The sequence below is a fragment of the Acromyrmex echinatior genome, chromosome 2 (genome assembly GCF_024713525.1).
Source record: "Acromyrmex echinatior isolate Ae372 chromosome 2, ASM2471352v2, whole genome shotgun sequence".
NCBI classification, from domain to species: domain Eukaryota; kingdom Metazoa; phylum Arthropoda; class Insecta; order Hymenoptera; family Formicidae; genus Acromyrmex; species Acromyrmex echinatior.
Window position 1 is genome coordinate 671,512 of NC_141853.1, and position 27,559 is coordinate 699,070.

At 35.1% G+C, this 27,559-nt stretch overlaps 1 protein-coding gene across 7 annotated transcripts in view; it reads right to left on the bottom strand.

The window, feature by feature from the left end:
• Positions 1-27,559, bottom strand: part of Rbp6 (RNA-binding protein 6) — a 748,725-nt gene that overhangs the window by 28,884 nt on the left and 692,282 nt on the right. For all 7 annotated transcript variants that reach the window (XM_087403540.1, XM_087403538.1, XM_087403543.1 and 4 more), the window contains 4 exons: positions 24,862-24,944; positions 23,990-24,074; positions 17,902-17,934; positions 14,744-14,827 (listed from right to left, as the gene is read on the bottom strand). In XM_087403540.1, coding sequence (XP_087259666.1) covers positions 14,744-14,827; positions 17,902-17,934; positions 23,990-24,074; positions 24,862-24,944 — 285 coding nt within the window. The remainder of the gene's footprint in view (positions 1-14,743; positions 14,828-17,901; positions 17,935-23,989; positions 24,075-24,861; positions 24,945-27,559) is intronic.

The window sequence follows — 27,559 nt, forward strand, 5'->3', positions numbered from 1 at the left end:
CGTAAATCTGGCTGTTCTCTTCGTGAATCTGCGTTCTCCATAACGTCTTAGGGACGAGGACGGACAATTCGCTCGTCGCCCTTTTGTCTCTCTTCTATGCGCGCGAGACTTGTCGTAACATATATTTCGTACACACATCTTTTTCTTTATTCGTTTTCTCGCCCTGCGATCCATACAGATGGTTCGTAGGACCTTCATTAACGACAACTCGAGAATACACAACGGAATCCAAACTCGATCACAGCTCTCGCGAACGTATAATACGTTGCGGTATGGGTGGAATAATGCCAGAGGGATGCGGGCCAGCGAGGGGTAGGAAGGATGAAACCGAGAAAGCAAGGAGAAGAAATTAGTGCGACGACACCGCTCGCGTCTCCTCCTATTTACCGTTAATAAATCCGCGCTGTAATTAATTACTCTTAATCTTCGTTATACATATGAAGGTAAATGTATACATGCAATGGTGGTAGGAACCGTAAAAGTACCGCGTCACTACGATTTACGTATGCATTATGCATAATCTACCTTCCTCTTTTTTAAAGGCATCTTTAATTAATCTTAACTGCATTTTATTTCTTTTGAGTAAATTTTCGTGCGAGTGATTCAGAAAATTTAATTAAATGAAAATCTGCGTGCGTGACGCGTAATGAGAATAAAATTAATATGTACGAGGACTTTAATGGAAATCCCTGATTATGACTGTTATCATCGCGCGTATTAAATCTATTTAATTGCGTTTGGTGTTCGCATCGTCCTTGCTTTCTGGAGTTTCCCGACGCTCTATCGAGGGACGGAAGTGCGGGACTTCGGAAAGGCCTGGAATTAACGGCGTAATAATAATAATAAAGAAGCGCAAAATGGCCAACGGTCCTTGAGCGGCTTATCTCGATGCTAATCTCTCCTACGAGGGTCGGTACTCTTTTTCTTACGTTTCACTTTCGCCTAACTCGACGTATGCCTTACTCTACGTTTAGCACAATATGTAACTTTTTTCTGATTAAGAAATAGTCACGTGCCACGACAACAGCACCTTGTTCGCGAAGCTTTTGTGCGATGCATTTTAATCGTCCTATAATAGTTTTGTAATCGACAAATCTACGCTGTGATTATTAACAAAACGTGTAACTTATTTACTTCAAGTTCCTTTTTTCAATTTGTTTCAATTAGCTATCTTTCCTGCTCTATTGTTATTTTAACGGAAATTTATATTGTAATAAGATGGCCTAGTAAAAATCTAATTTTCTGATGCTGCCAAAGTATTTAATCTTGAAAAATAAAAATTAGTGATAAATTATGCCCTTGTTCTTCCCTTTTAGAAAGTCAATACTCTCAAGTTTCTCAAATCTATGATTGAAATATTGAATATTATATATAATCACTAACAAGATTTTATTCACATATTAAATCTAGGACTCAAATCCAAAGTCGAAACGTTTGCGGTTCTTTTAGTAGGTATATTTGGTTGTAAACTGTATCTATCGCGTTGGGAATATGTAATTTATGCAGCAATATTCGCGGAGGCTCACATGGGCATTCTAATTGTATTACATTAATTTCTTTAATTCTCCTTTCTCTCACAAATATTACTATTTTATTTTATTTCAAATTCTGAAATATGATTTGAGAATAAAGAACCATATTATTATATAAAGACATGTTATTTTAGTTTGCTTCGTATTACCTAAAATCTGATTTTTATGCAATTAAATGTGACAATTATATGGCCGTGTATACTTATGACTATTATAAATCATCTCGTCAAAACACATGTAATGTCCGATTTACTGGCAGCAAAATTCAAGATAAAATGTTGATTGATGTATAGGTAACTCTGATGCGCGTCGCTTCAACAAGGCGCCATAATCGAGACACTCGGAAACGTCTATATCGTTATATCTACATATATATGTCCTACACTAAGTGTTTTCGATTAAAGTGTTTAGCTTAGAGATTACATAGAACGTAGCTACATCTTGAACTGCTACATGAGATCAACATCTACGTGAGAGAAACGCGTTAAAGTTTAAAGTGAATGGAAAAGAATGATGGACCGGCGAAAGATAGGGAGGAGGAAGTGGAGGAGGGGCATTCTAGAAAAGCATGAGGGAAAATTCATAGTTTTTAATAATCGTTTATAATTAATTGTTTACGTATAATCATTATATCTAGCTTGCATTCTCATTATGATTCATGGTAATTCCGCATTAAGATATCTATCTCAGATTATATCATCGATCTATTATTACCGTGTGTTTCGTGTGTGAATTTATTATAGCTGCTATATCCCCTCCCCCATATATATATATTATAACGAAGGGGTAAGATTATTATCTCGGCAAAATTTCCTTGTTAATTATATCTATATTTTCGCGGTAGGCAACAATGATTGATAGTGGCAAGGCTAGCTCTTTTATCACGAGATTCCAATATTTTGGTATTTGCACTATTAAATAATGTCACTTTTTAAATAATATTAATTTATAAAAGAACTTGATCAAAACGTGCATTTATATATAATAATATATTATAATAATAAAATCAATCAAGAAATATTATTTCCCTGCATCAACTGTTAATATTTGAATTTGAATTTACTTTCGAGTAACGTATCGTGAAAATAATTTATTGTTATTTTTTACTCGTCTTTATTAAAGTGTTTCTTTGTTCCAATGGTACAATAATTGTCTAACATTGCATTAATATCTTTTAGTATTTTCTCTCTTTTTTTTTTTTGCTTCGATATATTTACATTTTCATTCCTTGTTATTTCTGCGTTTTTGTTTGCCTGAGATTACTTTTGCATTTTACAAAAAATAATAAGGACTTGACGATATAATTAATTTTTTTTGATACAATAAATAGCCTTGCCATTAAACATCAGATTTGGATGTGCAGTCATCTTTATTTTTTAGATGCTTTTCAAAGTAACGACAGAGGAATACAGAAATCTGTCTATCTCTACGCGAATGAGAAGAAGATAAAGTATAAGAACAGAAAGAGAGAGAAGATGGGGTAGTACTCGGCTTCCACATCGAAGAATCATCATTAAATCTTGACGCTCAATTTCATTTCATTTTTTTAAACGTGTCCTAGATTTTCTCTCTCTTTCTCTTGCTTCGATATTTACGCGTTTACCCGTTTCTTTCCTTGCCGTTCCTTCGTTCCTGTTTGCTTGAGAGTGAATGCTTTTGCAGGAAGGCGAGCACTTTTTCGCGCGAGATACTTCTGCCGAAGATTTCGTGTGTGTCAGTACGCGAAGCGTACGTGCATGTATGTATGTGTGTGTGTGTGCGCGTGCGTGCGCAAATGTGTGTAAATACGTATAGTATTTGTCGTACTTTTTAGAATCTTGTGTTTGGCAGTACCTAATGGAATGGGGGTAGAGGCAGGCGACGCTTTGCTTGACGTAGGACCACAGAGTTTGCCAGCCATGCGTCTGTGAACATTTTTTAATTTCCGGTCAAGCGATTCACGTGAGAACAGGCCGTTTCAAAAAATTCAAATTCGACTTTCGACAGTCTACCGATAACAAAAACATTCGTTGGACAATTTTGAGAAAACATACGGAGGTCACACTCTCGGATTAACCTTTCGATGATAACGGAGATGATACGTCATGTTAGCGCGATACAAGCTGACAAAATTTGTGCAGATTTATGTTAACAGCGAAGGATTATTCCGAGCGGCTAAATTATAAGCGATTTCATTACAGCCGAAATGACTTGCCAATAGGTAAATAATTCAAAATTGAAATAAATGAAATATTGGATATTAATTCCTAGTGAATTTTTCAAAGTAAAAATTACATTAGTCCACGCAAATATTATTTTATACAGCGATTTTTTTCATTTCATATAAATATTGTAGTATAAGCATCGTAACATAATTAATCAACCACAGAATAATTTTCAATTATGTTAAATGATTGCAAAAGTCGGAGCATATTTTCGCGCGAAAATATCGACTCATTATCTCGGATTATAATTCTGCTACATTCCTGGGTCGAATCGATTAGAACGATATCGGTGAAAAATTTGCATTGAAATTAAAAATCATCTATATGTATATATTCTTGAAATGGAAATTTTTGACAAATTCTTGGTCTATAATTTAATGAACTTTGTTTTTAGGTATCGCGGCATTTCTATTGCAAATGTATTTCCTGCGAGATTATTCTGATTCTAATAATGAGCCATAAGGAATCAGTTCGGCGAATAGTGCCGCATAAATTGTATTAATCGTAGCGATTCCATATTTATCACCAGCGACTGATCGCCATCGTAGAAACTAATGATATTTCATTAATAATTCACAAGACTCGCATTTTAACAAATATATGAGCAACATTAATTTACATCACTCACGCTCCGTATATATTATCCGTTCTGTATACATATATATTTATATATTTATTTATATCGTTTACTCTTTTATTTATATTGTGTGTACATAATGTGTGATATGAATAATGACTGTACAATCGCGCATATTTACAAGACATTCCCGAAAAAAATATCGAGATATATAACGAAATAAATTTATATACGCAGCATTATATGTATATGCAATACTGCTGTTTATTTGAGGAACTCAGAAAGATAGTGACAGAATTATGACAAGTTAAAAGAGTGGAAGTATCGCAAGTATTTAAATATTTCAATTCTGCATATCTCTATGGAGAATTGTCTTATTCTAAAAATATGCAAAATTGATAATATAATAAATTTCTTCTGTCAAATTGAATAACTTTTCCTGCCTATTGAATGACATATGAATAGAAATAACAAAACTGTAAACATTTTATAAAACATTCACGAGAACTTTCGCACACATAAGAAATACCCATTTACATATAAAACAAGCAAGTACACGCATATATATAGAGCTTATGGACAAAAAGTTGGCAGAAATGTAAAAATAACGATATATATTTTAATTTCGCATAACGTGTTTTTTCGAGCTCAATGCGTTTTCCGGAAGACTTTCACATTGTTGAATGGATACTTCAAAAATGCAAGACTTTTTATCAGTTTTGACATTTTCTTGAAGCTTCTTCAGGCGTACGTGGAGACTTTCGTGACCCAATGCATTTCCGGGGTGAAGTCTCGAACGGTCTCGGGTGCGCGCACGTGTTTGTACGCAACTCATTGCGAGGGCGAGTTTGCATTTGTGTTCCGGACGCGAGCAGGTGCCGCCGGGTACACTATATGTGTCTCTCGCATGACGGCGATATCGTAAATCTCCGGAAACGGCGTTATATATAAGCTTCGGATATTTGGAATTCTTAGCGTGGAGTCGAGGTTTTCCTTAAGCTATAACGTATTACCTTAGCCTCGCCGTTCGCGCTACAAACGATATGTACAATGATTTACAACAGGTATATATGTATACTATATATATATATATATATATATATATATATATATGTATAGTATAGCGAGATGTACACACGACGATATATAGTGGGACCCATAGAAAATACATCTCTTGTCGACAAATGTAGAAGGAGAGAGCTTTTCGCGCTTGACATCGCACGGTCGAAAAGATCAAGTATTAATTCTGCGATCCATCGAATCATCCCCATCTCATAGCGGCAATGCAAACATTTCGTTGCAAAAATTCTTGTGTTTGCAATACTTGGAACTTATGTGTAGAATCAGATATGTATATACATATATAAATTCACACAAGAAATATTTAAGCATTAAGATCCTGCTTTAATCAAATATAGGAATTTAATTAGATTTATTCTCATCGATCTATAAATTCGTATCATATTGGAATTTATATAGTTTCAATTACGTTAATCCACCATCCATTTGAACAAATTAAAGTACTGTTCATTCCAATATCGTTTATTCAGTATTATATTCTTTTCGCTCGGCTAGATGTTTTTATAATTGGTAATTGCACACAAATATATTTGCGTGTAACAACATAGGAAAGAAAAATGGATGGAAAGAAAAATGTGAATGAATCTTCGTTGAAATTGGAAAATTGTAATTGATAAGATATTCACAGTCAATGAACACCGTAAATTTACATTTAAATATGACAGCAGGGTGTATCTTCTTTTTTTCGCATTGCTTCCTGTTAGTCGTGTTTCTGTACGCGCAAAATGCTGTTACACTGGGTCTATGACTCTTTCATAGTGAGATTTAAGACAAGCCGTTATCGATTCGCGAGCGTGTCCGCGAGGAAACTGCTGCAGGAATAATCGAAATTCAAATCATTCCTTTCTTTGACTCTCTCCCGTTTGCCTCGTTTTATTTCCGGCGGCTTCTACTCGTGGCTTGAACTCGCGAATGGAAACGAATCGTCCGCTCGCGTCAAACAAAGACCGAAACGCGGAAACGACGGAAGAGAGAAAGCGGAAAGCGCGGGAGTTATGTGCATTGTCGTCAATGGGACGAAACAAAGGCCAGGCGCGCAAAAACGGAAATAAAAAGGGGAAAAAAAAATCCGTCACACACCGCAACGCGCGGCAGAACGTAACGACGCGATGTGGCGCGCTCTCGAAACTTGAAAGTGGCGCGAATCGAGCTTGTCGCGATATTAATTCGCGAGTATTCGGAGCAATCGCGCTGTTGTTTGCATTCTGAACTCTATGCCGCGATGTTTCTAGATATTGCCGGCAGAGAAAATGAAAAAGATGCAGCTGTGGCGAATGTAGATCGCGGAGAAACCTGACAAAGAAATGCTACATAACACTGTTATTTGTGTTGCCCTGCGTTTGACGTATAATAAACGCTTCAGAAATTTTTAAAGATTTAAGAAAAATACAAGTAAATAAAATAATAAAAATTAGGTCTCTTTTATATAATTTTGGCATAAAAGAAAACAATTAATTATAAATGTAACGCGAATATTTATAAATTATTTTCAGATTCTAAAATAATCGACATGCCTTTTTTATTAAACATTTTTTTATTAAAATAATAAATATAAAGTTATTGATTATGGATACAGTAAATGTTATTAATTTATGTGTTAATTCATGTTAGATAACTTTCAAATTATTCTTGATAATTTCTTAGAGATTAGATATCTAATATAAGGAAAAAAAAACCGTAGGTGTTATTTAGTATAATAAATAGAAATGTTTCAATACTCAACGTATATTATCTAGAATGTTTAAACTATTTGGAAAGGTTTATCTCTAGAAAGGTTAAACTATCCTGCGCGATAAAAAGGATGCAAAAAGCAAGGAAGATTCAAGTGCAAAGAATCGGAAAGGAGGTCGCGATCGTGCAGTTGCGAACGGTTAGCAGAAACGCACTGGCACGGTGGCGGGTTGAGGTTCCACAATAACCCCCCTCGTGTTCATCTCCCTCTTGCAACCCCTCCTATCCCCTTACCATAGTAACGGCCATAGTAACGGTAACCGACGATTTATTGCGTGGCGCAACGAGCGCGCACGGTAACACATTACGGTAATGACTGTGAAATACGACGGTGCGCCTCTGCCATCCTCTTCCCACCCCCGCTTCACGAACAACCCTTCCGCTTCGCCGCAGCTGCCCGCCCACCCTTCCTCAGCTCTCCGATGAAAGGACCGAGTTTCGATTTGCGTGTATATACGCGAATCGCGAGCGCGTAAAACTCTTCCCTTTTTTTCTTATTTTTTTTTTCTTTTCGCCCTCGTTCTTTAATCGAATATGAATAAGGGATATATCGAGTGTGGAAGAGCATTTTTCGGAATGTTAATAAATACGTATATATAATAGAATAACATGATAATTAATGACATAAACTAACAGTAATAAAACTGGATTAGTATTTCCATAAGTATTTTCATAATTATTATTTAACATGTTGTTTAAAATTAAAATCTTCTAAAATAATTGTAATTAGAATATCATATTTTAAAAGCATCTATTATATTTCTCCCAAATTAATATTTTAATAATATTCTAACTTCGTTGAATAATAATGAGTTGATCAAAAATAACAGTACACGATTGTTCAATATGTAATATTTAAAATAACCGTTATAATTAAACATTATCATTATGTATTTAAATTATCTAAAACAAAATTTTTAATATTTCATTATGTCTGCAATAATGCATATTAAAAGCAAAAGAATGAGATTATTTTAACATTCTAATAGGTAAGTTCCTGTTTTCTTCTGTTAATTTTTTTCGTCCACTCTATATATTATTTATTTGTACAATCTGATGATGTAAAATTAAAAGAAAGAATAATAAAAAAATCTGAACGGACAAAAATCTGAAAGAACAATTAGAAGAATGTTGATGCCAATTGCACAATAAGTGAATAACAAAATATTCTTGTCAACACAATGTATGCGTCAGTTTTATCTTTTATGCGATGGAGCTCTCTTCCTTTTCCCCGATATTCTACTATTCGAATAATCTAACTGATTTACCGACCAGATTCGGGATAACCCCGAATCGGTCTTTATACAGAATAGATTCTCGCACGAATCGATCCGTCGAGAAAAAAACGGCGGACAGAAAGAAAGTCCGATATATTTGCGAAGTCTGTGCACGCCGGCAAGCAGCCGAAAAGAAAAGAAGTGTCCCTTTCGAGTGTCTCTGAAGTCTGAAAAATCGACTGATGTCCAATGAGGCGTTAGGAACTAACCCTCCCCCCTTTCTTTAGGCAAGGAAGAGAAGAAGCTCGTTATTGCGTTTGCATTCTAAGAGGAAATCGTCGTCGTTCTTATCGTCGTCGTCGTTACGCTGTCTACTCAAGCGGCGTTATCCCGGGAAAAATATGGAGACGTTGCAGCTTGTTATTTTCTCGTAAGAAAGACGGTCACACGGGCTAAAAGGATTCGGTCCTTTACTATCGTTCCACGAATGGACCGAGGAAATCTAGCCAACCGGGGCAGTTATTAGCGCGTATCACAAGAGCGACAGGTCGGTACATTTACCCCTCGTTATCTCCCTCTCTCCGTGTTTCCTCCTTTCTTTTATCTTTTCCCAGATGACTCTCGCATCATTTGAGAATTAAGCGCTTTTCTCCCTCTTAACGTCACCATTCGATTTAACTAAACCCCTGCTGGGGTTTAGTCGAAACCCACACAGTATTTTCAGTTATATTTTTTTCTTAGAGAATTACAGTACACTTCACGGAATAGATAAAAAAAAGGTAGTCCCAAAGTCCCCGATACTATCACCTTCATTCCGTTAAGTCATTATTAGGAAGTTTTTGTAATACCGTTTATCCAGAACGCTAAGATCAGGTTATATTCTTCTTAACAATTAATTAAGAAAAGGATAACATGATTTTAGCGTTCACCGTATCTGAATTCACATTATTGCAAAAACTCCCTATTCTCTTTTCTGCTGATCTCTCAAGTTACTGTTTTGCGATTACCCGTCGTTACCCTCTCACGTCGCTTGTTTTCATTGATTTAACGATTAAACATATTATTGTATTAAAAAATGTTAAATATAAAGTGTGCCTCGCTTTATAATAAACTGATATATCATCGGACAAACTGCGAGAGCGGTGCTCCTCATTTCTTCGCTACATTGAGAGACAAAGAAATATTCTATATTTATTGTATATCGAAATTACTCACTGCATTGAGAAAATTTTAGCAGAGACTATGTAAACATTGATAGAATTGTTGACGAAAAGAAGAAGTTTTTGAGTTGTAAAAGTTGAAAAACTAATTGTTATTTATACGTTACATATTCTCAAATACTGGAAAATTTGTATGAATTCAATCAATTAACTTTTGCATTTATTGATAATATTTCATGTAAATTTTCTTTGATTGATTAACTTGTGAATGAAAGCGTATTCGTTGATTTAAATGTAATTGAAACTCACTGATTTCACGTCAATATTTAATGCACAGACCACGTCGCTCTACTGAAACTTGCAGTGTAACTAATAGAGCGAATTTGCTGTATAATGTTATGCTGACGCACTAAACATCTCATCCATCTTGAATCGGAAAACATGAATCGAAGGGGCAGACGAGAGGATCAGATTTGTGTGACAATTTGCTGGTAATTTTGGTATTATCATATTCGGAATTCAGTTATCACTATTACAACAATGTCACATACATTCATGTAAGCATCGTTTAGCATTGATATACTATTCATTCATGCAACGTATCCCTCTGATGTATTCATATTTAAATACAATATATATTTCAAGCGTATATTTTTCGTAAAACATAAGTTGTAATAGCTAAAAAGTTGTAATAGCTTTGAAAAGCTATTACACTAAAATAAAAACGTTTTAAATTAACAAAGGACAAAGAATTCTTAATGTGCGAAACAATTGAAATTATTGTAGGAAGGGCGTATAAGAATCAAATATCAAATTCAATTTACTCCAATTTAATCCAACATATAAAATATACAATAATATTTCGTTTTTCCATTAACATAAACAATGTCAACAAAGAAAGATAGTTTATAAAAATTAATATATAATAAAAAAAGATAATTTTCTCTTTAATTTTCGTAAAGTTAAGAAATTTAATATCTCATATGACTGATATAATATAATAGGAAATAATGATTTTGTAAGAATGATGCGATTTTGCATAGAAACATCTTTCGTATGTTTGCCCCTTCATTCGTAATTTATCGAGAAAGATTTGTCTTTATTTGACAATATACGAAATATATGAAACGGTTCACAAATGTAGTTTGCATCGTGAAACGATCTCGTTTGGCGCTTTCGTAACATGAAGGTGAATGTCTAGTGACAATCGTTAAATCACGGTCGCCGTTTGACTTCTCTTGAAGCAGCGGAATATTTGCAGTTCGGGAACACACACACACACACACACACACACACACAACACATGTTCGAACTTAAGATCTTCTTCCCTGAAGTTCTTCACGAATGTATACGTCGATCTTACCTAGAAATATCTTTCTTAACCCACGTTCCTACCTCACATGGAAGATCGCCCCGTTCCCATATTTGCGAAGAGGGTGGCTTAACCGACAAATGTTTTTCGGACATTGGAAATACATTGAGGGAGTCGGAGTGAGGAACGAGGGTGACGAAGAATTCTTTATGGCGATCAATCATCGCGGATGATATCCACTTTTCCTTCTACCACCATGCCTCGTGAACTGTACGCAATAAGAAACACAAACCAGGCTAGGAGATCGGGAACGAGCGAAGAGGATGGAAAGGTAGCCGCGGGGGTGATCCCGAAATGTTATTCAAATGCGTTAAGTAGAGGGTGTCGAGGAAAATTGGAAACGATTCTGGGAGTATCGAGCACATCCCTGGAGGAAAGCGAGGATCGGATCGAAAAAGGAAATAGTAGGAGAAATGGGGGAGGACAGGTTTTTTGAGGGATGGGCCAACGTCCGAAAAACATTATACATTATTTATGAATTCTCTTCCCACCCATATATTGTTCTAGGAATCGATGTACGTAGATCTCAATTTCTTAAGACAATAGGAATCGCATTTCCTTTTTTAAGCGTTTTCTGAAGCAAATCTGAAGCGATATTGTTGGCTGACATTATCTTCAATTAATTTCGCTAATTAATTTCGATCGCGACGGGGCACCGATCGCAGTTTGTCCGACGTTAACGACGTGACGCGTCATTATTGCTTTACATGCTTGACATGAGAACCAGCAAGCCACGTGGAAGGATTAAAATTACGTGGGATGGAAGGGTACATAGTTTTGATTGCAATTGCTTTTCGCGGAATAAAATGTACGCACATTTACCGAAAAATAACGAAAGCAAGCAAACGTAACACACGAGTGATCAAATATGCAATAATACATGTTAAGAAAAGTGAGGAAATGTCTTAAAAGCATTATAGTTATATAAGTTTTACATAATAGTTTATATCAGAAGAGCAGATAAAGGATATTGTTAAAAATGGTATCTAAGTATGTAGAAAGTTTTGAAAGAGGAGAATGATAATGATATTTTACTTAATAATAAATCCATTGAAAATTAATTTAAGATGCAATTGTTGACAAAACTGAGGTTTTTATAAAAGAAATAATTCTTTTGTATAAATAATATTTTTTATCGTAAACTTGAAAAAAATAAAACATAGAATATGTTTTTGAAAATATCGATGAAAACGTCATGGTTTTTTTTTTACAAGATTTTATGCTAGTTTTCATTTTAACTTTTAAAACGGTGGTATGGTTTTTTATATGGTTTTATCTGGTTTTCATTTTAACTATTTGGTTTGGCTGCGTAGTGAAGTTTCAATATTATTAAACTCATATTTATATATATTACATTCAATATATTTGAACTGCTGCCTTGTGTGTTTCAAATTTTATATAATATAATCAATCAAAATCAAATAACAAAATTTACGACGTAATAACAAATAAATATCAGTAAAAATACAGATAACAATTTAATTGTTTTAAAAGGAAAGTTTACAGAAACAAATCGAAATAGACGGATAAGAGATTGATAATTCATGAGGGAGAAAGATACAAACTTACTATCCTTTAATTCTGTTCATCGAGCTTTAGGATAGGCAATCGTCATATCGAATTGTGATAGAAAAGAGATGCATTTTCCTCGAACGTAATTAAATGCAATCTGTGTTCATTTCGCAAATACATTATGAAGAAGACTCGACTTTGAAAGGTTCGCCCATGAACTATCATCCCTTCGATTTCAACAAATCGATGTCGAAAGATGGACGTGCTCATTTTACGTATGTAGATACTCTATTAGTCGCTGCAGCCATGTGTATCTCAATAGCAGAATGCGCGCGTGTGTGTGTGTGTGTATTTACATGTGTTGTGTGTGTATATATTAAAGTGGACCGCGATGCGGTCCCTCGCGTATCATTGTCAATCGATACGTACTTGTTACCCTTGCCAGATATCAACAATGACATTTTACCCCGCTCCACACATTTTATATCGCGATCGATTTCACGATCCGTTGACCGCGCCAAACAGCTTTGAACAGTTTGAACTCAATTTTGGTGACATCATCGATTTTCAAAATATCGATGTGTGTTTACAAAATATATATAATATTGGTTTTACTGTACGCTCTCCCTACACAATTTTGGCTAATAAACGCTGTAAAAGTAAAAGTATTCCTCTGATAACTTTTATCGGCTATTTCAATATTTAGTGGTATTTACTGATGAATTCGGACATTGATTGGATATTTGCTTTTATTGAGATTGCTATTGGGATATATTCGTTATTGAAAGGAATGATTGATTTCACATATAGTGGCTTACCAAAGTATTCAAACGGTAATACGCCTATATTAAATCGAATAAAATCGTTCGAATACTTTCACGAGGCATTTTGCACCCGGCGTAATCTATGCACATTTTTTTCCTTCTATACCTACATATTCTCATTCATATATACATATCAATATTTTGAGATTTTGAATTCTTTAAAAATGATACCCACCGCAAGGGAGAATCAATAGTGCACCGTAGCTATAACAGCTCAATAAATTCCGAATCCACGGGTAGCACAACACACTTTTTCGCAAACACTCGATGATTTATTGTCTACCGCAGAACGAGAAAGAGAATAGATTATTTATATCCTTTGGAATCCATTGTTTCTTTAAAAAATATTATTTCAAAATATAGTAAAAAAGTAATGTATTGTATTGTATAATAAAATAGTCGTCATAAAATCTGTCGAATATTCTATTAATTAATACAAAGATGAATATAGAAATATAAAGAGAATATAAGAGAATATGAAACGAGATGTTAATATTGAAGCTAACAAATCTTTTCTTGATGCCCTTAAGCCTTAAAACGATGTGATATAACTTTGATATAGTAATTATTTATCAATTTGTACGATTCTCATCGCTGACTGCCGCTTGATAGTGTTCTCGTTAAAAAAATACGCGAAACCAACACTGCGACAGATATCGAATAAGTACTCCAATAATGTAGAAACTTTTTCAAAGAGAAGCGAGTCGATATCGCAGCCGAGCCAGCCGTCGTGTCGGCCGAGCTGACACTCTCTCTCTGCTAGATATTAATAATTTATCTCCGAATATCCTGTAACTAGGCGAAGTTTCTCATGGCTCAACATTTTCCCTGTTTTCTCTTCGTCTATTCTATCGTAGCTCTCTCTCGCTATCGAGAGCTGCAAAAACTTTGTAAAATCAGAACTAACTCTCCCGGTTTTAAAGAGAAATCATGCTTTAAAGAATCTCTCGTCATCCATTCCTGCTATTTTTCGTGCAAATAGCAATGCACGTTCGGCGAAACCTGCTTGCGTTCCGGACGTCGCGTCGTCGCGTCGTCGCATCGTCCAGTTCGAGAACTCGTGAATCCCGGAACGGAGAGTCGCTTTGCCCTCGCGAAAGTTTAATGTACGTCTCTGCGGAGGATCCTCAGCTAGGGATACTCAAGTACTGCACGCGTGTCTTTGCTTTCAAACCGCCCGAATCACTCTCGGGAATATGGGGGCTATCTCTCACCTTGTTGATTTTCGCGTTGATTTCGCAACACGCTCTCTCGCCGCGATGGGATCGGATGGACCAAGCGACAGCAAGTCAGTTAGCGTATAGCGATGGGTTAGAGTGCGCGCACAGCTCGTTATCGGTATCGTTAATCAGTGAGTTAGTTCACAGAGGCATGGCGTTGTAGAGGTCCAGATTGGGATGGTAAAATAGCGGTGTCGGAGTGGGCGGGTTATGATGGGGCGCGGGTTGCGCCTGTATGAGGTTCAAGTTCAAGTTCAGGGGCGCGATGTGGGCCGCATTGTGGTGGTTAAGGTGGTTAAGGCTAAGGTGGTTACCTGTCGGGTAGGGTAATCCGAAACTAGGGTACCCAGAATAGCCGCGGCCCGCCGCGTATGCCGCGTACGCTGCCGCTGGGAAACCTGCGAACACAACAAAAATTTCCGTTACACTCCTCGTTATAACTCACTAGTCCTCTTAGCATTTGGGACAACGTAATCATTCACGATAGTTTTGTAAACGCTGATAAGCATAAAAAAATTCTTAGTCTTTCATACTTCTTGTGACACTATTTCTTGTAACTAAATATTTTTCAGCATGATAACATATACAATAATTTTGTTTTTGATACCATGATACAGATGTAGTTTAAGATTGTTTTTGATTCTTCCATGTCCTCGAGATTTAAACCATTTAAGTTTCAATATTATCTGCTGGATTAAATTTTGAGAAGTTCAAAAACGTATGAAGAAAAGTAAATATGTTTTTATAAAAGATATTTATAAAGATAAAAATTTATTTTTTGCAAAAAAGCAGAAATCAGTAATGAAAAGTCATGCAAAAATATCTATTACTATCAAAAATATCTATTCAATTCAATTTGGCAAATAAAAGTTTAAAAAACTTATCTTATTTTTATAGGAAAATTTATAAAGTTATTAAAGAACTAAAACTATTAAAAAACTTTCTTAATATTTTGCAAATTATATATAGTTCACAAATATGTTTATTAAATCGATAAGAATTCGTTGAAAATATCAAAAACAATAAAACTGATTTACTTTGTTAATTATTAGAGGAAACTAGCTTAAACCAGCAATAAAACTGGCAGGACTAAATTAGCAAAAATTAAATTGGACCTATCGGAATATTTTTAGTACTTTTTTAATACTTTTTATTTTGTACTAGATTATATCATTAATGGCAATTTTGTACTGTGTGCCATTTCGAAAAAAATCGTAGTGTTGCTAGTTTAATATTAAGAGGATTATAAAATCGTCTGTATTTATCGACTAAACCATATAATTTTTGTATAATAATTATTTTTTTCTTCTCTAATTTGATAAACAATAACTATTCTTTGGACTGTCTCCAATTTGGCTCATGTGGTGTTTTTTATTTGAAATGTAGAAAAGGAATGTGCTGAAGGAATCATTGAAAGTTATGATGAATCGTTATTTTTCAGTGAAAATTGAAAAATCTGTACATTCTCATATAAGCTATAAATTGAGTGAATACTAACAATTTTGATCTTTTCTCGTCCTCCTTATCGTGTTCTTAATCTTAAGAGAAAAATTTTATTTTTTATTGAATATAAAATATTTTTTATATAAATTTTATACCAAATAATAGATAAACAAAATAGACGATATTTTTTTATTATTTTTTAAATCAAATTTTATTTTATTTTATTTTCAAACCATATTTAAATTTTTCGTTTTCGACATATGCATTTCGAGAGAACATGAGAAAAGCAATATGATTGAAGAAAGTGTTCAATCACTGTGAGAAAGTAATTATATAAGGATTTACGGATTTTCCAATTTTCATTGGAAAATAACGATTCACCATAACATTTAATGAATAACCAGCACATAATTCCTTTTCTACGTGATTTTACAATCAATTAAAATATTAAATAAAAGACACTACATGATCCAAATTGGAGGCGGAAAAAAAAAGAATAGTATTACTATTAAGTAAAACTGGCACTCGAATTTAAGAAAAAAAATTGTTTAATGCGAATTAAATTAAGTTAGGTTCGTAACCGTATTTTTGTATCACTTTCTTTTTTGTTTGTGCCTTAAGAAGTTTAAATATATAAAGAGTTGAAAAAATGCTAGCACTCCACTTTGAGATATTTTAAATTCGCAAGAGGATTTGAAATTTTTGTGATATTTCGGATTGAAACTAGTACAAACGATTCCGAAACAGCACATGCTTGCAGATTTAAAATATCTTCGGAAATGGCGCAGCTAGCTCTCAATCTATTTTTGAAATATCGGTACAATCATCCCCTTAAGGGGGATCGAAATCGATTGTGGTATAAATGATTACGAAGCAGCATCTGCTTGCGGATTTAAACTAACTTCGAAAATAGCAAAGTTAGATTAAAATTTCCTTATATTAAAATTTCGGTACAATCATCCTCTTAAGGATACGAATGTGTGTGAAACCGATTATACTACAATCGATTACAAACAATTATGAAACAACGCCCGTTTACGGATTTAAAATATCTCAAAATGTTTTAGCATTTCTTCAACCCTTTATACTTTTGAATTTCTTAAGGTACAAATAAAAAGGAAAGTAATACAAATGATTACAAACCTATAATACCTTAAAATCAAATAACAAATTTTGAAAAACATTTTTTTATAAGAACTTAATTTAATGCGCATTAAAAAATTTTTTTTCTTAAATTCAAGCCCCAAGTTCACTTAGGTTACTAAAATTATTAATATAGATTATAAATTAATACTAATAAAGTCATATCAAGGAGAAAAAAATATCAATTTACTTTCAATGGTACCAGTTAATACAAATTCAGTTTTGTTCATTTTTTTTATGATTATTTTTTTATAATCCTATCAGTTTATATTAAGTTAGCAGCACCACTATTTTCTTGGAAATGACACAATATAAAATTGTTCTGGTAGTACAAATTAATGTAAGTCCAATTCTATTGATTTCTGATGTAATTTTTCTCTTTTTCTTTTATTTCGAATTGGTGCTGCCAGCTTAATGTTAAGCTAGCAGCATCACATTTTTTTTTTCGAATTTGCACGCAGTACAAAATTGTCATTAATGATATAATTTAGTGTAAAATAAATATTAAATTCCGATAGATCCGATTTGATTTTGCTGATTAGGTCCTGTCACTACATAAAGCTAGATAAACTTATTGAGTTATATCTGTCAAAATTATTGCCACATCTATATTCTGCTAATTAGATTAAATTTCCATTAATATAAAAGCTAATGAGAGGTTAATAGTACTCCGCTAAATTCTAATATTTACATACGATTCATGTCAGTCAACTGAAAGATATGCTATAGGTAAAATGTATGTTAAAGCAAATAGGTGAAATGGACAATTATGTATCAAGGCTGGGAAGCCATATAGCGTCATTATTTCTTTAGTTATGTCTATAATAGGGATCGTCAGAGTAGGTATCGAGTTCTTTACTAGTCAATACATATTTCACATACTCACCATCAGGTAATGCTCCCAGAGACCACATAAAATCTATAAGGAAAAACAAACTCGATTAAAATGTAATTTCGACATAAACTAATATATATTTCTGAATATTTGTTTACTTATTTTTATCAATTCTTTTTTCCTTTCGATTTTTTCCCCTTTATTTATATTGCATGTTCGTTAGTGCAACGATTTCAAGTCTCCATCAAAATTTCTGCAACTACATACGAAGAAAGATATTGATCGCTCGAAAAACTTACAAAATAAGCTACGTGTCAGAAGTAAAGTTTCCACATGTCAATTATTTCCGCGAAGTTTTATATGTCGCAAGACCAATATTTTTCTTCGAGCAGGCGAAGGTAGGCGTAAACATTTAAGATATGTACACGGAGATAAGTTAAGTATGAAGCGAAGCGTTGCAGAAATTCGTCGGGATTTAAGTGTAACGGATGACTAGGTCCAAACGATAAAAGAGAACGTAAAAAGAGAAAAAAAAGATAAGAAATAGGATTAAAAGCTTTCTAGGTTAAATAGAGTGTATGAGAAAATTAGTGAAAGAGAGAAAGAGAGTAAGAGAGAGAGAGAGAGAGAGAGAGAGAGAGAGAAAAGGAAAGAGAGAAAGAATGAGAGAAGAACAGAATGATAGAGAGATCAAGGCATCCATGAAATTTCATAATTCGATACTAATCCAAAAGACCACACAACTAAGATTCTCACTATGTATATATATATGTATATCGCATCGACTATATAGCGCATTTTCTAAACTGTGTGATAAGGTACTAGGTAACTACGCGCGGCCGAGGTGTTTCCAATTCTACGACAAAATAAACCCTCCTATAAACTATGGTTATTGTAGCCTTCAAAGGTATTGGTTAATTATTTACCGTTAAGTAATATTTGCTAGGCTCTCTATATAGCTTATTAGATATCGACTAAGGGTCGGTAATATGCCACCACTTGAACGTCTTCCGCAAATGATAAATTTGCGGAATGATTGAATACGCACGTAATAACGTGCTACTACTTTTATATTTCTATTTCATGTCGTGTGCGTGGCATAGCACCGGCACCACTACTCACATTTATATTGACGATACAATATTGAAAAAAAACACTGACCACAATAATACTACACTACTAGACTCACTATGCTAGTATCCATATCGACGTTGCTCTCACAATATTACGCAGATGGAAAAAAGTATAAGAGCATTTATTCTAGCCATTAAAATACACTGATACATATTAATAGTATTAGTAATTTCGTACCTAAAGTCTCTCTACCGGGCTGGTTTTGATTACGTCAAGCGCTCAATGGTATTTTACTATCATTTTGCGCTCTTTTTCTCTGTCTTAATGGCTTTCTAAACTCTTCTGAGCTACAATAAGATTTGCATGTACGTCGAGCACTATCTCGCATTTATCTCAATAGAATCATTTGCAGCATTACATAGCTATGTATCTTTGTCACACTTCATCGAAATACGTGAATAGATCTCGACGATACTGTATAAATAATTCTTGCGCGAATTACGCGCGTGCTTTTCTATATAGCATCTACGTATACACCCTTAACTTTCTTAGATGCAACATATCGATCTCACGTAGAGCAGACGTTTACGTACGATGTATTAATATTAACAGTCTCTCGCAGTTCCGAGGAGCGCATAAAGCCTGTCTCAGCTCGAGTTTACGATCGAGTTGCCGGTCGATTAACGTTTACGTCACATCGATGGCTTCGGCAACGTGGAATTCATTGAGCTACTCTCACTAGAATTTTATGTTTCCCCTTTGATGTGCATGTCCCGTCTCGGACGAGGAGAAACATTCGCGAGGCCGTGTATCAGGAATGCATTCCGTCGAATCGTTCTGCACCCCCGTTATAAATTATGTAAGACATCAGCGGATACTCTATATTCCCGTAAAACCCAAAATCAAGTAGCCCAGCCAAGTGTCACAAAGACCAACAATAAAACCGCACCATCAAAGTCTGGTCTACTTACGAAACTGACAGTGTTGCGCCTCTCTGGCTAAGTACGTACTTTCTAGGACACACGTCTCACGCATTATTATCAAGGTAAATGATGCTATGCGGCTTAAGAAGAGTTAAGTAGTATATGAATGGGATATACGGGAGCTGAGGCATTAGGTATAGATAGGTATACGCACGATATATATTTAGTATATATCCTATATATATATATATATAGAGAGAGAGAGAGAGGTATAATATTACGTGTAACGTAATATAAATGTAACTATGTAACGTAGCTCGTTAAGTAATAGGTACAATATAATAGGTCTCTTTGAAGCCGCTGGTAATGCGTATTCTTCGCGGAAGACGTTTAAGCACCGCGCTTTATCTCGCTTCTCTCGCGAATTATTTTGCGGAAGGAAACATGAGTGGAAATGTTACGACGGAGGCCAAATGCCTTCCCTGTGAACAATTCTTCGTCGACGAACGGACGCGAGTGCACAATCTTCCGCGAAGATGATCGCCTAAAGTATAATCTAAGCTAACGATATCATAGTGACTTCCCAAAAGCTATAGTCCACTAGTAGTCTCAACGATAGGAACGTGTACATAGTATATTAATTCGTTTAAAACTGATTCGCTCTAACTAATCGAACCTAGAACGCCTAGTCTCAATAATGTCTAAGGTCTGATAACAACACAAATGTTTACCTAATTACCTAGATATGTAGAGATAGATAGATAGATCCGATATGTATATCTGTTTGGTTTCTATTACAAAAAACTATAAGGTGTAATGCGGCTCTCACAAAATATATCGATATTAATATCAAATGCTATGGCGTTACCAAATAGGTAAGATACAAAAACAATATATAACGTATATATCGTCTGGCGTAATCTATAATGGATCGTTAGGTACATATTAATATGGAGTGTCCGAAAACCACTAATACATATATTATTTGATATTTATATTTTTTTTACAACTTGATTGTGAGGCTGCTGTTTGTCCTACGATATTTACTGTTGTAAAAATTTAAATTCCAATGTAAAATGATAAGCTCCGAATAATAATTTTCTACTCATACTTAAAACTTACACGTTTTCTATTTTTAGAATCTCTTTTTTTCTCTGATTTGATTCTTAATATCAATGAGACATTAGTTAGTTTCGGGACATCCCATATAAGAATAGAATATAAATACATTATACGTATATATATATATATGTATATGTATATAGATTCACGTATGCATTTATATACATATAAATAGTGTCGAGCTCGTGTCTTTCCTTTTGAGTGTCTTTATATCGTTTAGAACACAGAGTTCTTTCTTGCTTCGACATTATGAAATTTCATGAAGTCACTTGCGAAAAATATTCCGGAAAACGCGACAAATGAGAAGTGCACGTGTCGCCAACCATTTCCTGCGGGCTCCCGTTCGCGCTAACCGCTCTCTCGCCGCATCGCATCGCCGACAATTTGCGTCGGTATGCGCCGTTATAATTGATTTCCTTCAATTATCGCTCGCGTGTTCGCGAGGAGTACACGCAGCGGACCATTATCTGGGAGAAGGAGGAGAAAGGTTTGTTTTTCTCTTGTATATCATTTCAATTTTTTTTTTGTTAAAATATTCGTAATTAAAAACGGCCTCGACAAAGAGCGCGTTTATTGTTTAAACAAATTATTTCATTTCGAAAAAATATCCTGCCGTTTTTAAAGACGTTCGAAAATACGCCACGAAACGCGACTATTTTTCCATATCCTCTATCGCGACTTTCAATTATATTACCCGATCTTGTCGCGTAACCTCGCAGACGACAATTTCTACGTTAGAGCTTTGTTCGCAACGCGCTAAAATTTCAACTAGGTTCTATCAACGAATTGACAGCCGCCGAACGACGAACATACAATCTCCATCGAGGACTTGTCGTTTTGTTTCCCCATCGGGGTGACCTGAAAATTGCTGCTCACCTTGTCTTTCGATTTCCTGTTCTCTCATTCCTCCTTCGTTGAAGGCTCGATGTCGGTGTTAATTTCTACGGCGTTTTAATCGAAGTGCTTTTAACGGCAAGTGTGATGGACACCAAAAATTTAATTATTCGACGTCGGTAGATGATTGAGATTTAGTTAGACACGACTTGTATAGGTACTATTTATTCTGCCTATCTTCATTAGTATGTAAAAGAAGATATTTTTATATAATTACATTCATTTTCAAAAAATGGATGCTTTAATAATAATTATACTGATCTGACAATGTAAGACAACTTTAATTATTATTAACTTCTCAATTCTCAATACATCTCCGATTTTTTAATTTCAAAATATTATAGAAATGATTATGTAACTCATAAAAAAATATATTTTAAGAAAAAACGTCAAAATAAACTGTCTTTCTTTTGAAAAATCGAAGAAACACAAAAATTTTATTTTTAAATTTAATAATGTTTTATTGAAAAGCAAAAACTTTGTAAGATTTCTGCTTTATGTTTTATTGAACAAATTGTAAATTTATAAATCGAAAGATAATCTTATTATTTTTAAGATCACAAGATCCATATAAATTTTAAAGTTAAATTTTTTAAAATTTAATAACGTTTCGTTGAGAAGCAAAACATTTTTTAAGACTTATTCTATATTTCATTAATTATACATAGTAAATTAAAAAATCGAAAGACAATCCTATAAGGAGATACGTTCGACGCGACGGCGATTATTTGAGCATCGTTAGGTCGTTTTCCCTCTACATTTGAACACTTTGTTTATTGTCCTACTATCTGCATTACTAATTATCTACGAAATAACTACCAGTCTTTTGCGATCCGTTTGTCTCGTTGCTACATGTCTACTTTCACTACGAGAAAATGAGGCCCCATAGGTAACTACTACATCGATTAAATCTGCAATTCTACGCGTTTTCTTCTGCTTCTACGATCACAGTTTCGCCGAACATTGCCAACCGCGAACAGCTCCGCGGAAATATCGCGTTCTCGATATGTATTTCGAATCGATAAATAAGAACGGTTTTCCTAAATCTACAATATTGCACTTTTTGAAATTGATACCTATCACGCTCGATCGTTTGATCACTGATTGGCATATATTAATTAATACTTTCGATTTCTTTCGTTGACTACTTCAAAACGACGAACAATCTCTCAATTGAGGAATGTATAAAGTGCTGTTTAATTCACAGTAATATTTCATTAAAAAATTACGCATTTATTACGAGAGACTAATCTTTTTCTCAGCAAGGTTCCTAAAATCTTACAATCGATAATGAATAAAAAGTACATTGACTTCTTCATATATTTCTTTTATATGAGCGTACTTAATTCATTGAATTTCAAACTTTATAATTCATGCAATCTAAATGTGATCTATCCGAAACAACAAGTTTTTTGGCATATATCAAAATATTATTTTTAAGCAAAACTGAGAAAAACTATTACGTTTGCGATTAAAAATTGTATTATTACATTGTCCTTCGGGACAAACAAATTGTAAAACTCACGACGGCGTAATGCTACAACGAAATCGAAAAATCGCGACAAGCAATATAGAAAAGAAGGATGACTGATCGATTAATTAATATATTAAACGAAACAACAATCGGACGTAAGTGTGACACCCCCGGATGAGCTACAATTATTGAGGCCGCGAAAGGGGTGTGAGTATCGTTGGTCATAGGCCGATCGTAGGTATCGGATGATAAACGGCGCCCATGTCGAGGCCCTGAACACCGAGGAGGTCGCTCATGGAATAGGTGAGGGCAGCGGCACGGGACGCGGCCGCGACCGGATGTGGCCGGTAAGAGGCCGCGGCCGCGGCCGCGGCCGCCGCCGCGATCGCGCGCTTCACGTCATAAACCGCCGCCGCGGTGGTAGCGGCCGCGGCGGCTGTCGGCGCGGCTGCACCGGCCGCGTACTGGTAAGTAGCGGCCGCGCTCGGAGCTGCGGTAGCGACTATCGGAGCCAGCAAGTGATGGTGAGGAGGCCCGGCGCCGGCGGTGGCTGCCGCGGCTGCATGTGCAGCGGCAGCGGCCGCCGTCGGCAAGGGATACGGCGCGTAGCGATAGGTGGTGGGGGTGGGTGTCGCGACCATCACCAACTCACCGTATGCGCCTCTGCTGGCCGCTCGCGTCTTCGCCAGATTCGCTGGAAGCATCACTTCCTTTGGCTGTGCCTTCTTGCATTCGACCTTGAAATTTTAGATAGAGCAGATAAAAGAAAGAGGGACGAGTGAGAAAGACAACCGATCACATTTCCGGACATTTCGCTATCAATCATCTATTAGAACTGTCGAAATCTTGATTGTGCATCGTTGTAGCAGCCCATACAGCACAAATCACTCCGGCAATATTGCAGCAACATTACAATGCGGCAACAATACAAGCTTCTATGCTGTATGGGAGATAACGTATGAATCCTTTCTCGACAAGATGTTAAAAGAGAAATTAAAAACACTATTATTATCATATTTGTTGCTTATACTATTTCTGTTAATTATTAAGTAGATAAAAGTACTAATAGTAAAATTGATTTTGTTCAAAATTTCGTAAAGAAATAACTAACTGTAGAGAATGGAGTTAAAGAGAATATCGACTGGATCAGCGCAGCGAGCTTACTTCAGGATTATCGATACGAGGTGGCATCAAGAAAATACTTGACCGTCGTGAAAGAGCTTTTCGTTGTAGCGGAAAGTAAACAAAGACTTTTCTTACTAAAGGAACACTGTGTATAGTTCTTCCCTTTTTCGTTTACGATTTCTCCTGCATGTACATTCCGCATGCGTGGCAAATATAACTAATAAAGATAGACCTTTTCGATTATACGGAAAATTAATTTTGCTCAACATTACAGACAGGGAACAGAAGGCAAATACCTTTTGACGCGACCTCTGAGGTTATATAAAGTAAAGGGAGAATATCCTTTAGAAGAGGGGGTTTGTTCAGTAATCACAAGTAGACTTCAGACTGGCTACTCACCATTTTGTTGTTAATTTCGTGGAAATGGATCTCGCAGACTTTGTCGACGACATCCTCGCTTTGAAACGTGACAAATCCAAAGCCTGAAAGAAAATACATAGATTCTTGTTAAATTTTTATCACATTTTTATATTTAATACGATAAATTGAAATGGCAAACAACTGTAGCAATATACATATGATACAGATTTGATATTATTTTATTTCCGAATTTAATTTTATAATTTCTCACATTTTCCAATATTGCAGTTTTAATAAAACAAATTGCAACGATTTTAATTATATTTGTTATTCATATAAAAAATAGATCGTATGCTATCGCATTAGATGACAAAACGATAAAGTTGGGGATCATGTTGCTTATTGTAAGTATAATGATATTTGATGTTTGATCAAATTCAATCCGCATTAATAACAATAAAAAAAAGAGTCTACGTAATTTTGAATTAGAGTAACCGGTAGTAGTAGAGATGCGAAAAGCTCTCCCGATTTTGCTGCATATTCGCGAGGATAAGAAACCATCCCGGATTTCCATTAATTTAGCTGACGGAGTAAACGAGTCTCGCTTCTTCCCTCGTACCGCACGAAAACGCGGTCTGTAAGCGAAATCTCCGCGAAATTTATTTCAGCCAAAGACGAACAGCGGGGAAGGAGAGACAGCGAGCCAGTGAAGAGAGCCGTAACTTAATCAAGCATCAAGGGTTATTAAAAACTTTGCATTGCTCTCCGGGCGATTTTAATCTCGCCCTTTCCACGCGCCCGCGCCGGCGCTTCTCTCCTAGCTAGTAATTCAGCCTCGAGATATCCGGCAAGCGCAAGTTATACGAATATCCAGCGCGCGCGATGTTGCAGCTTAAGATAACCACGATTTAGTGCTTCCGTACCGAAGCAGTTGCCGAAGCTGCGTTAGGTGACCGTAATTAAATGCATCCGGTGGTCAACCGGTAGGAATGTAAACTGGCCATTCGCGATTCTAGTCCGGCTCTGTGAGGAAGTTAGCGTGTAGTACGGTCAAAGACTACAAAGATTATTCATTTTTATGTAACTTATCTCTTCTAATATTGTCGGAATTGACATCGATGAATAAGAGATTTAGCTTGTTTAATGATATATCATGACTCTCTCTTATGTGTTCAAAAAATAGCGAGTCCAATATTATAAGGAACAATGGTGAATTCCATCATTCGTATCTGGCTGAATTAGTACATGTTAAAGGCTGCTTTATAATAAAGTATTTAAATGCAGTGGCACAATATAATCAGTTTTAACAATGAAATAATATAACACATATTCTGTTAAATGTGACATTAGTAAATATTTGTTTAAAATATGCGTTTACATTTAACTTCGCTAATTTTGTAGCAGCTTTTAATACATACTGTAAATATTTAATATATTTCAATGCAATTGATCGAATTCGCTGTAGGAAATAGTAAGCTTATCAGACGAAAACGGGAGAGCTGAAGGAACAATAAGTTTGTTCGCATTGTTCGTACTTTTTGCATTCAAGATCTTCGCTTTCTCTTTTTTCAATATGTAGACTTATCGTCTGAATATATATTTATCTCGTTTTAAGTGCAATAATTTTTAACGATATTATATTAACAAACATATTTTATACATTCTTTACAGCACAAAATGACAAAGATTATCCAGAAAATTAGAATATTCAAATTTATTTAAGGTAAGAATTTAATTAGAATGTGCGATCGATCGAGGAAATAATGTTTACGATAGATATCGTACGCTTAATTGCGAAATAAAACGATCAGGCTGGAGTCGTTATTTCGGGAAGAAAACTTGCCAACGTTGAGACAATATGTGCGTGACACATTCAATTATTCAACCCTGACATCATTAATCGTTCGGCTTGTTCTCTGCTGGATTCTTTCTCTCTTACATCTTCTACGCTATCCGTCTACGGCATACCCACTCTCATCTCAACCGTTTCGTTCCGTCTCGTATCCCTCTCATCCACCTAAGCTCCTCCTCTTGCTACGGGTATAGCACGAGTGATTAAGTTATAAACTTGGCAAGACGTCCGTTTGAGCGCGGAAGGGGCTTACTTCATTTATGTAATTTATAGTACTCTGCCAGTCTAGCTAACTCCACGGAGCCCAAGCACTCCCCTAACACAAAGGCCATGTCCTGACACCGGTAACATTTAACTACCCTACCTTGCCTCCCCTCCTCTCATTACTTTGACGATTCTCTTCCAGTGAGCGTAGCGCGGCGACGACTACCGTTGACATTCCTCGATAGCGTTCGTCTTTTCAACCGCGTTGTGTAGATATTAAATAATCTCCCTTTAGGGATGCATATATCTTAAAATTTTACGAAAAATATAAAAATTTCATAGATTGTTCATTATTACGTCTAAAAATCTATATAAAATCCGTCCAATGTTACATCTGAATATGTATGTAAAATTTGAACACTATTCTCTTATTGGTTTAAACGTTATTTAATTTTTTTGTCAGTCTTCATTCTTATATAAAATTGAGTTTCGTAATACTTATTTATAAATTTAATGAGGAAGTAACATTAAGATTTAAATAAAATTTTAAATATATACTGACCAAATAATAATAAATATTTGCGCAAAAGTTTATTTGGATTCACTTATTCGCTTAAAAGTTATATCTAATAAAACTGTAGGAAAATGCAGTCATACATTTTTTGTTTTTCTCAGTTGTTT